The sequence below is a fragment of the Sarcophilus harrisii genome, chromosome 2, assembly GCF_902635505.1.
Source record: "Sarcophilus harrisii chromosome 2, mSarHar1.11, whole genome shotgun sequence".
In the NCBI taxonomy this organism is placed as follows: Eukaryota; Metazoa; Chordata; class Mammalia; order Dasyuromorphia; family Dasyuridae; genus Sarcophilus; species Sarcophilus harrisii.
Window position 1 is genome coordinate 83,633,615 of NC_045427.1, and position 12,258 is coordinate 83,645,872.

General features: G+C 34.3%; 1 protein-coding gene across 1 annotated transcript in view; it reads right to left on the minus strand.

Annotated features, from left to right (window-relative positions):
* Positions 1-687: 687 nt before the first annotated feature.
* Positions 688-12,258, minus strand: part of LRPPRC (leucine rich pentatricopeptide repeat containing) — a 106,754-nt gene continuing 95,183 nt past the window's right edge. Inside the window, exons 32-38 of the mRNA XM_031950416.1 lie at positions 11,894-12,098; positions 10,215-10,348; positions 10,013-10,128; positions 7,490-7,564; positions 5,219-5,303; positions 2,067-2,209; positions 688-930 (exon numbers count right to left, since the gene is read on the minus strand). Coding sequence (XP_031806276.1) covers positions 874-930; positions 2,067-2,209; positions 5,219-5,303; positions 7,490-7,564; positions 10,013-10,128; positions 10,215-10,348; positions 11,894-12,098 — 815 coding nt within the window. The 3' untranslated portion in view covers positions 688-873. The remainder of the gene's footprint in view (positions 931-2,066; positions 2,210-5,218; positions 5,304-7,489; positions 7,565-10,012; positions 10,129-10,214; positions 10,349-11,893; positions 12,099-12,258) is intronic.

A 12,258-nucleotide genomic window follows, 5' to 3' on the forward strand; every position in this document is an offset into this window, starting at 1 on the left:
ACTAGATCTGTAACCCTGAGCAAATCATTTAACTGGTCTGCCTTATTTCCTCAGCTGAAAAATGGGGATAATAATAGAACTTAGGCCTTGCAGGGGTATTATAAGGATCAAATAAGGTAATATTTGTAAAAGCACCAAATAAATGTTTATTCCCTTTTCCTTTCCTTTCTTTCCTTTGATATATTCATTCTTAAGGAAAAAATGTCATAAGAAATCTCAAAATACAAATACAAAAGATAAATGTTTATGAACTGCTGCAAAATGAGCAGAACTAGTAACAATAATGATGACTATCACAAAGAAAAACACAACTTTAAAAGAGATCTACACTGCTGGAGTCTAGACGATGAAAGGAACTACTTGTCTACTTTGAGAGAGGTGATGATCTTAAAATGCAATGAGATGACCTTTTTTGGGACACGGCCGATGGGATAAGATGTTTTGCTGAATTGTGCAGGCTTATGATTAAAGTATTGATTTTACTTTTTTTTTTTTTTGTTCATTGGGGTTTATGGGGAAATAGAAGGAACTATTTATTTTTAAAAGGGACAGTGCAAAAAAGGAGTTCAGGAAGCAGAGAAGGGAGTTGCAATTTTTGAAGACTACAGATTTTTCAGTTTTAGAGAAGCCCCCCAAAATATTGCAAAATAATCATTCACTGAAGTCAATAGATAACAAAGAAAAAGATAGAGTTAAACATTGAATTTATTAACAATACAATTAACACATATTGAACCCATGGTAGATTCAGTAAATAAAAGTACATAAACAAAAATTAGTTTCCCCCCATTTTTTTCCCCTGACAAACACATTTTAAAACAATGTTTCTGTCACAGAATCAATAAAAGTTAAACAATGTGCAACTCCACCACCTCACAAAGAAACTTGTCCTTCTTTCTTCAACTGTTCTATGTAGAACTTGAAGCTTTCCTGTTTGGGAGTTGGGGGGGTTTAGGAGAGAAGGAAAAGATCAACATATTAAAACACCCAAAGAGGATAAAAAACTAAAAAAACCTAAGCTTGATATATAGCAATTCAGTTGTTAAGACTCTCAAGGACATGAATTACTACCAACTTCTAAGTTTCAATATGATTTTACTATGTTTACTTGTTCTTTAAAAGTCTGAATCATAAGACTAACTTCTGATACATATATTCTCTCTCATATATATATATATAAGTCCTGTCCCAATAAGAGACAGCCAGGCTAGGTAAAGGGAGGAATTCATGTACAAGTCCACCAACATGCCTACCAGCAGTCTTTCTTACTGGTGCAGGACTAGGAGTAAATAGGTAGAGGGTAGTAGGTAGGTATTTGAGAAAGAAAAAGGACGGGGGGGGGGGGGGGGGGGGGAGAACAACAATAAAAGGATACTAATCTTATTTAATATGTTTTTGATTTTACTGTTTAAAGTACATTAAGTACATACATAAGTAACATCTTGTGCATGTGGGTGAGTGTGTTCAGTTCTCCAAAGAGAGAGAAAAGAAGCAGGTTTTTGGTCTTTGGTCCTATATTGTAGCCCCTGTTACCTCATTCCCAAACCCAAAGTTTTGTGCCAATGGGAGTTTGCCCTGTCAACTGGAGCTGTGTAGAGGAAATCAATAAACTTAAGTTTTGTTTACTATGTCTGTTCTATCACTCTCTCCACCTAAAGAAATTATTTTAATTTTTAAGTAATATTTAAATCTATAACCAAACAAGTAATTATCAACAATGTAACCTATTTGGTTGGCTACTGAAATTACATGAAATTCTATTTAAGGTAGAAATAAAGAGCTAACTGCCCCAAGGACATTTGATAAACTAACACCTAAAGATGCCTAACTGATAAAAGTCTTGTATTTTAAACACAATAAGTCCCAGAAGATTTTCTTCTCCCACAAGTCAAATCCAATGCAAGATTATACAGTTCCTGTAACACTCAATATCTTAAATACCAGTTCCACTAAGGGCTCTTCACAGAGATCTAATCCTTATATAATTAAGTATTGGATTTTTTTTATGAATACAGTACCATTTATAAATCTGTAGAGGTATTTTTCCTTAATTAGGAAATACTCACAGGGGGTTCAGGGAAAGGGAGAGTCTCGCCAGCTTTCTTCAACAAAATAGCATAATGTTTTAAAAATACATTGTCCATTTCTATGTTCTTTGCTTTCATTTCCTCATATAGGGCTTTTGCAGAAGCGACATCTTTGTCCAATCCTTTAAAAAAAAAAAAAAAATTTATCAATGGGGAACTTGCAGTCCTTTAAAAAAAAAAATTACTTTTATTGAAAATCTTCACAATAAATGGATGCTTAATAGTTTTCAAAAGACTCTGAATCAAAACTATCTTTAATATACACCATACACACATACATACATATTCTCTCTCACTTTTCTTCTCTCTATCCATTTCATTTAGCACAGATCAGTCTAAAGAAGGAAAAACGAATGTACTAAGAGAGAGACAGACATACACACACACAAACATGCTGTGAAAGAGGGCATAGAGATCCTGGTTTTGAAGGACATGTCTACTCTGTAAGCTATCACATCTGTGTCTATGTTCACCATGCTTCTCTCATTAGAATGTAATCATTTTGAAAACAGGGCCTGCCTTTGCCTTTTCTCTCTAGTGTAGAGGTTGGCTCGACTTAATAAATGTTTATTGACAGAAGCCTTGTAGTCCTTGGTAAGTTCTCAGTGACATAGGAAACCCATACAGTGACTTTTCTGCACTGGTAGAGGAGATGTTCTCACTACTAATTCTGTAGTAGACAGGTCTCACTGATACTTACTGCCTCATTCTTTGCTCCTTCAAGAAAAGCATGTAGATATTTAATTTTAAATAAAGGGTATTAATATGGGCTAGAAAAGAATTTAAAAAACATTTATTGAACACCTACAACAAGCTAGGTGCATATGTAATACAAACCTTTATAGTACTACCATAGAATCACAGATATAGCTCTAGAAAGGACCTCACAGGGTAATCTATTCTAAACCCAACATTTTATAAACATGAAAACTGCCAGAGATAAGGAAATCATCGAAGCATGAATCCAAAATAAAAAATTTAAGACATTCTTTTTTTGAATATAGTTCTGCTTGTTTTTTCCTCCCCCAAATATTATAATGCAGTAGAAAAAGAAATTTCAGATCCAATTATATACAAATTTATAAGGAACCTGGAAATACTAATTCATATATATTTTGTGCCACAGAAAAACTATTCCAGCAGTGCTTGATCAAAGCAGGGAACTTAAATGGGAGAGACAGATAGAAATAGTTTGTAGAAACCCAAATATTAAAAAAAAAAAAAAAAAAATTATTGAACTTTCCTTATCTCCAAATAGGTAAATTAACGTTGCGGTTAAAAGTAAAAACAGTAACAATAAAACCACATAATGATGACTTATAAGCTATCATTCAAATGGTCAGAAAAGGACATTACAGATCCCTTATGTATCTGGAGTCTATCAGTGAAAACCAAGTCTACAACCTAATAGCCAATTTCTCTGCAAGGACAGTTCTCTGCTTTGCCTTGTCTTCACTTTGCCATTCATTTTCCTCTAGTTAGCGCAAAGAAACCTTTTGCCATATAAACAATTTACTCAATCTCCTCCCTGCAAAACATTGGGCTCTTTGGTGGGATAAAAGAGGGCCAATCTTGGATCATTCTGAACTACCCAGAACTCAGATTACTCAGGTTACAGTACCTCCTCTGACTATTTGCACTCATATTTGCCTCATCTGAAAGAATCTCACATGCGAGATCCTAGCCATTCACCTTCAAAGTTCAAAGGAAGCGTTCCCTACCTAACTGCTAGCCTTCACTGGCCTCCAGGCCCTTTGGATTGGTACAGTGTTAAGAGTATGTAACAATTTAGAAATTTATCCTTTGTTGTATTGGATTGTTTGATATTTCTCCTTTATTGAGTCTTTATCTTGCTTCTAAATCTATCCTTGTGGATAGGGACCTTCTCTGCTCCTCCTGTGTCCCTGCAAGAACATGGTAATAATGGGAGTTAAACACAGAGTTGGTATTTCATTTTGCCTATCACTGACTAGCTGTATAGCTTCTCTAAGCACTAGGTGTTTTCTCATCTGCAAATGAGAGTACTGGCCTAGAGCTTCTCCAGTCTCTTCCAACATATAGACTCATGATAGTAACTGCCGTCTGTCTTACAGTAAAATAATTATGGGATTATCTGTTCTGAATCACTCATAATAGCAATCGTTTTATCACCTCTGCTGAAATATTTCTGTCCTCACAAAAAGCAAACTATATGACACCATCATTGAGGACCAACTCTATGATGGGAAGTTCCTTTTACCTGTAAATCCATAATCCTACAAATAGTTCTAAAATTTGAGAAGCAGAAATATAACACATTGTTTCTATGACATTTGGATGAAATGTTAAAAAAGGAAAGTTAACAGTCAGTCATTCATCCTCCATTATTAGTGTATACAAAAGTCTATTCTGCAATATTACGGGGCCTCCTTGATAGCTGCAATCCCTGATATTTGTAAGCAGCTCCACCAGCCAATACATATTCAAAGATTTGCACAAGATTGAACAATAAAAATATTTGTTTTTAAAAGAAAAAATATGCAACACTGAAATTGTTCTTGATCTTGTTTTGCTGAGTTCTTTTTTTTCCTGAGTTTATATGATAATTTCTCATTTATAGAAAATAATCAAGTAAGAGAGGGTTTCTACCCCAAGCTAAAATTTGAAAGGAAATACATAGATGTATTCCATTAGATAGATTAGCTTTCCTTCAGGACTTGGAAGATAAAGGAGTTCTGAGTTGTAGAATAACATTAGATGAATGGTATTCAAAGTAGTAGCAAGAAAACGGTTTATCTGACATAAGAGTAGTCTAAGAATAGTCTTTGATTCAAGTTGTCCCATTTCATGCCACATTTTAGTCTGAAGGATCCTGGTGAAGATAGGATTGGCATTAGGTACTGAGAACAAAATTGGACTGGGATTTGGTGAAAGCCTTGGAACCAATGTGGGTCTCCTACAAATCACTCGACTTTTGAATAATGGAAATAAATCCAAAATCACAAAATAAACATTTGAAAATCAAGGGAATAACTTAGCAGATGTTTGGGATTTGATATTGGAGTCATTAACTAAAAACTGAATGTTAAGTAAGAATATTTAACAAACATTTTATATACCCCAATTTTGAATTGTTAATTTTGGTACATTACCATAGCTTCTCATGAGGAGACCATACACTTCTGGATTTACAGTTAAGTCAGGAATAATTTCCAATAAGGACTTGAGAATTTGTGTCTAGAAAATTAAAATACATAATAATCCATTGCTATAAACTCTAAATAAAGAACAATAAAATGACAACACTGACATCTGCACATTATTTTAGAAAGTCTTTTTGATAATGAATACAACAGGAAGAAACAGCTCAATTTGAAGGCTATTTTCTCTTTCCTATCTCTTGGTATATCGTGCAATAATGGAGGAAAAAAAGAAAAAAATCGTTAAAAAAAAATCTGAATGCTGTCAAGTTAATTCAGCTTACACACACACACACACACACACACACACACACACACACACACACTTCATTATTTTCTAAATATCAAAACTGTTTAAATATAAGTTCAATTTTTAAAAGTGGGTGCCGTGTGCTGTCTGGAAAAGGCCTTTGGAAATGGAGAACGTGGATCTTAATCCTCCTTTATTTATTCGATATCTATATGTATGACTTTGGCCAACTTACTCAAACTCACTGGCCTTGGATCCCACATCTACAAAGTAAGGAATTAGGTGATTCACACATTTTTTCACTCATCTTTTGCTGTGAGAAAATGAGGCATGTTGAACATGCAATTTTTTATTGAGTTCTTCATTGTAAGTCCAAGGTCTGACATGCTTTAAGGTTAGGACATAAGTAGGATAGGGAACTAACACTGGACTAGATTACATAACATCTACCATCATTCTAGTCCAATATCTCTACACCTATCCTGAATTTGGTTCACTAGGTAATGCTTAAAACACTTAGATGAAATGTGAACACCTCAGTCATATATGTTTCACTGAATTTTGTTTTATTTCTGGATTGTATTATTTTACAAATTTCCAGCCAAGTTTTGGCAGATAATCAAAAATTACTTCCAAGTATGGCTGAACAAATCATAATAGATATGTGATTTTTAAAGCTTTGTGCACTTTCCCCTTCTCTACAACAGACAGCAATAATGGCTTAAATCACAGAAGAAAATGTGTTCAGGCCACTTAAAAAGATTAACTTTTATTTGGCCTACCCCTTTCTGGCCCTGTCTCTCTCCACGATTTCTTCTTATCTCCACACTACTCTCTAGAAGGGAGGAGGTGACGGGTGCTATGCTGGGAGGATATATTAAATCTTCTGTCCCATATCTTAGAAAAAGTACAGGAGGAGTATTTTTTAAGAGCAGCATGATGGAGAAATAATACAAGTAACTCCCACTTCTCTAGAAAAGTATTAACAAAGATGATCAAAGTCCTACACACTAGTTTACGTTTTCATACATAGGCCACAGACTCTTTTTAGGATAATATAAGGAACCTGCTTTGTGGTAACATGAAGTAGACTTTCTCCTTTATCATATAAACAAAATGCCCAAATTTGCAAAGTCAGTTTGAAATCACATAGTGCACTCAATCTAAATAGGAATAGATGATGGTTTCCAATGTTCACTGTATAAAAACAGGAAAAAAGCTGTTCTGTGTTGTTATTTTATGCCTTAAAAGTAGGTGCTAGTTCTTTGGCCTGATTAAAGTGTTGACAATTATCTAAAGCTAGGCTGGGATTGCCCTGATGCAAAACCAAAATAAACTAATGGACATGATAGCTTCTTAGAATCATAGGTCTATAAGGGAGAAAAGACCCCTGGCTCCAAGCTCTCCTTTTATAACTCAGGAGGTAAAGAGATCTACCCAAAGTTGCCAAGGTAGTTGCAAAGACAATCCTTGTTAAGTTGGCATTTGAACAAGGATGCTCTGATAATAATAGCTAACACCAAATTTCCTAACTTACTATTTGTACTCTTTTTGATTCTTGTCAATAGCTTCACCACAATGATGACAACCTAACTGGTATAGACTTTTAAATTCCCATTTTCTATTAGCCATAAAAGGGAAAAAAAAACCCAAAAACTCAAGGGGCAGAACACAGCTTTTATTCAAACAGAAAAAAAAAGAAAAAGAAAAATCTTCATGAATTACTGAAAAATAACAGGCTACCTTGTCCTCCTCCCAACATATTAGTGATATTGATCTTTTCCTCATACTTTTTATTTCAAAGAGTTTCTTAATGTCAATTAGAAACTTCAATTTGATAGAAACAAATGTTTTAGGATAAAAGTACTTTTAGAAAAGGCCCTTCATCTATAATCATTTGGAACTCAACATAAGCAAACAATTTTAACAATCAGAATAAACATATAGAAGTGGTAATCTGTAAAACGTATTACCTTTCCTTGGATCTTAGAGTACCTAAGAAAAAATCCCAAAAGGATTGGAGTTTGTTCCGCTATTGCACCACACCTCTTAAAAAGAGAATAGAAAAATTAAAACAGGATATAGCAAGTGCAGGCTCTTCATCAACAAGAGACTAAGGTGAATATTTCCAATTAAGTAAGTTCAAAATAATACAGCAATATATTATTACTACCAGTAAGGCCTAATAGCTGATCATTTATTTTTTAAAAGAAAACAAGTACAACCCATGCCAAGGTTTGTTAAATGATGTCCTTGGCACTGCAAGTATAAAGTTTGTTTAAAAAAGAACAGAAAAAAATTAAACTAATGCTTCAACATCCACAGAATAAGGTTTAGGACTGCAAAGAAAGAGAAAAAAAGAAACACTATTCCTCTCCAATTATACTGCCAAGCATTCACAAGTGAGCTAGGGATCATAAGGTTAATTATACATTTAATAAGGTGTCAGGGAGATAACTGCTCGTTTCTTTATAAAAATTAAAATGTACAAAGCAAGTTCTCTTTAAAGTATAATTACCTACACTTATGCATACAAAAGGACTGATTTCAATCTCTCTATTTTATAAAAGGCTTTCATTGCAACAGACAGCCAGTGCTTGAGAAAGAGACAAAAGTTAAACTCAAAAAAAAAAAAAAAGTTTATGTGACAGACCAGATAAATCAAGTGTCTATCCCCTATCAGAAGCTATAGTAAAATCAAATATGGCAAGAAAATATTTTAGTTTACACTCATCACAGATGTCATTCTTATAAATTTTTAAAAGCATCCTGCCTTTCCCAAGCTTTACACTGTCAGTGAGAAATGGAATATATAAATAATACTTTGGGGGCAGACAAAATATGGACAATCTAAGTGACAATTTTCAGCATCTCTGAATGAGGGATTCTCCAGTCCATGCTCCTACCGTGACCTACCGTGAGTCCCCTTTTGTTTGACAAAGTGGTAAAGGGGCTTGTTGAGAAGATTTATCATTTGAACCTCACTCTCCTGAAGAGGGTCCCAATTTAGGGTGCAATGGTGCAAGGGGGGCAGGAGGAGGGAGAATGACATAGCAGTGCCAACCCCTCCCTGAGGCTGCTGCAGGTTCACAGGAGCTGACAGTGAGCAGGGGCTCATCATCTTAGGGCACTTTTCCATATGGATGGCACTTGAGACAAACAATAGTCCTTCAATATTCAGGGACATAAGAGGCTTGCACAGCCTCATCTTCACAAAAGAATATCTTCCCAAATAGTTCAGAGATCAACTGAGAGCAGATGGATAGCTATACAGGTCCACTCTTACATAATTTTATCAGCAGAGTCAATAACCATAAACATATTATACCACCTTATAATTTATGGAGCACTTAGCATAAAAAGTAATGAGATACTTTCACTTAAAAATACATTATTTATCAATTGATATGAAAAATATAAAATATGAAGAAATCATTTCTAAGATTACTAATTTAAATTTTAAATTCACTCTTAAGCATATAGGAACGGGCCTGTCTGCTCTATAACAAAAGGAATAGTGCTTGTTAACATCTAGAAAATTGTCCCCTCCTGCCTTTGCTTCCAATAACAGCAAAATAGCCTTAAAGATTCAAAAAAAAGCTCCAATGGTGGGCAAGGGTTGCCTTCCCTTTTCTCTACTTAAGACACTTAGCAGCTGGCAAAAGCCTAAGTGAACAGAGTTGTATTTACTATCAGAAATTGGTAACAGGCCTCACTTTGACACCGAGAGTCTACACAAACACAGCAATCCCCGGCATTCCCGTGACTGTTTGACTGCCACCTGCTGGGAAGAGAGTCCCCATCTGTGCCTGTTTGTGTACACTGCCGGTGGCAGCTCTTATCACCCACAGTTCATTCTGCACTTGGTGCCGCTTTATATTTAGCGCTGTTAAAATGGCATGAATGCGGTTGTCTTGTTCCCTTGAAGATTGCTAATTTGCTGAGACTCTGGGCCACAGAGACCTGCATTTGTCATTTAATGTGTCTGTGACACACAAGTGAATAGAAAGCAAATTCAACTCTTAATAAACCTTGAATAAAGCACAGAGAATGTTTGCGGATTAAAGTGAGAGGCTTTCCATGAAAAGCAAACATTTCCTACTTTTTGTTTGCAAACTATGTTGCTAATAGTGATGCACAGTATTTAGAACATTAGTAAAATTAGTTAAGAAATGAAAAAGAATTGTGATCTCATGTGAAAGGATTTTTATCAAACTGAGCAAATGCCCAAAAGCACAGATCTCACATAGAAAAAATGCCGATCGTCTTCTTTCCTCTCGGGCCATTTCAAACTGTCCAAGAACCAACCTCTGTCCTCTCTTCAGCAGGGAGGTCCCTATGACCCTCGCAGTGCAGGCCATGCTGACAGGAGGCAAGACAGCCTCTGACATATCCCAGCCATTAGACTTTCTCTGCAGCTCGGCTAACCACATTCTTTTTTCATTTCCTGAGGACAAACTACAAGTAGTGCTGCCTTACATCTGGTATGTCATTACCTGCAGTAGAGTTCTTGCATCATCCAGCCTGCCTGAGTATATGTACTCAAGAAACAGATCTGTGACGGGTCTGTAAATTGCAAACTGATTGGCCAGTCTCTCTGACATGATACTCACTGTAAAACAGGTAAGGAACAGTTTTCATTAGAATCATAAAACAGTCATTTTACAAATTTAGCATTATACAATGTAATTAACTTACATTTCTCAATAGCTGGTTCCAACTGCTCCTCTATGACTTTTCTGAATATGTAGGCAATACTCGACATTTCAGCGCCCGGAGACGCAGAAGTATATAAAGGCTCAAGATATTCGACTGCAGCATCTAGGTTATTGCTGTGAAAAAAAGCTTTGCTAAGTTTGTTTGTAATATATAAACAATGAAAAGAGAAATTTAAAAAACACTCTGCCATTATATATTGTGGACAGTAAAAAAAGGATAAAAATACACTAATTCTTCTTTGTGGCTGAGTGGAAAAATAACCAGTGATAAATACAACCAGATTTCTTTTCAGAAGAAACTCTGAAGTCTATCATTATTATTATATTATTAGTAAGCAAATGTGATGCATGTCTTCACATAATGATGTTTTGGAAGCAGAAACAACTATGGGAATAGAAATATCTAAGTATATAATGTTTGTAAGTCACACATTTTAATTTTTCATATCTCTTTGGAAGACTTGCCAAATACTGTAAACTACAACATGAAAAGAATAATCCACAATGATTCAAAGACACCCTCAAGACACCAAAATCGGCATGTTCAGAAGTCAATAAAAGGTTGACTCTAAATACCATCTGGTACAACTGAAATTTCCTTTTATAAATGTAAAGTAAAAATGCATTATTGTAAAAACATTTTTAAAATTTTTAGTGGTTTAAAATTCAGTTAGGTCAATATATACATTTTGGCATAAAGGGATTTTAAAAAACGAAAACTAATGTTAAATGGTATAAAAATATTTAACAAATTATAGTAAAGGGGAAAAAGTTACTTGCCTAATATTCTATTTATAAATGAAAACTTTAGTAATACCGATGAATTTAAAAACATTTAAATGTGAATTACACCAGAAATAGCAATTAACCCTAAGTAATATTAGGATTAAACAGTTATCCAATATCATATTTTAAAATATGATCAAACTACAGCCCATGTAATATTTAAATTGGCCTGCACAGGAATTATACAACTCATCTTGTTTTCTTTGCTCCTAGGAACTAAGTTATTCATCCTTTCTTAAGTGACTCTACAGATTGTATCAGAGTTGGCTTTGTTGAGTCTGGAAGAGAATTTTTTCCCAAAACCTCCAATATAGGAGGAAAAAATATAGGTTTTAGGTATGTGTGTGAGTGTCACATAAAAGCTAAATATGGTATTGGAGGTAAATTAAAATTTACTTAAAAGATATTGCATCTTAATTAAAAAAAAAAAATCACCCTAACTGTAATGACTTAATTCCATAATGAAAGATAATTTAAAAATAAAACAAACAAAGAATTAAGTATGATTGCTATAGTTTACGAAAATCGAAATACTTACTCAATTCTCTTCAGAGTAACTTCAAGGACTACTTGACATTGCAAAGAACTGAACTCAAATTATTTAAATGTTTCCATGAATAAAGTGGCTTAATATGCTTTTACATGATATACATACACATGAATGAGAGGATGTAGCAATTATGGTCTCCAAACTTATTTTTGTTCTTTTCTACCTAAAATGTTTGTCACTGTTTATAGTTGAAGTAAAAATAAGAAAAATATGCCTATTCTCAATTCATCATGCTTTCAAACCACTGATATTTCACATAACTCGCCAATAATTTCCCTCATCAATTTCCAGTAAAAGCTTAATTGATATTTGAAAATACTTACTTTTTTATTTCAGCAAAAGCAATATTATTGACAAAAAGCATGTTTGAAAGACGAAGTGAACCTCGAAAGTCATGTACCAACTTTTCAACTACTTGTACATTTTCTTTATCACCTTTTGAAGCAAAAGCCTGAACAAGGCGAGAAACTGAGAGTGGAGAAGGTATCTGATGAGAATTTAAGGCTGATGCTAATGTAGCCAAAGCATCTAAAACAGGGGAAAAAAAGAAGACAGAAGTTCATAAACACAAATGTTTTCAAGTATCCTGCTTTACTTACATTTGTAAACTTTTTTTCACAATTGCAAACAACTATGGACTCCTCGAAACTTGCCTATAATATGAAATTTTTTTGTTAAAAAACAAGGT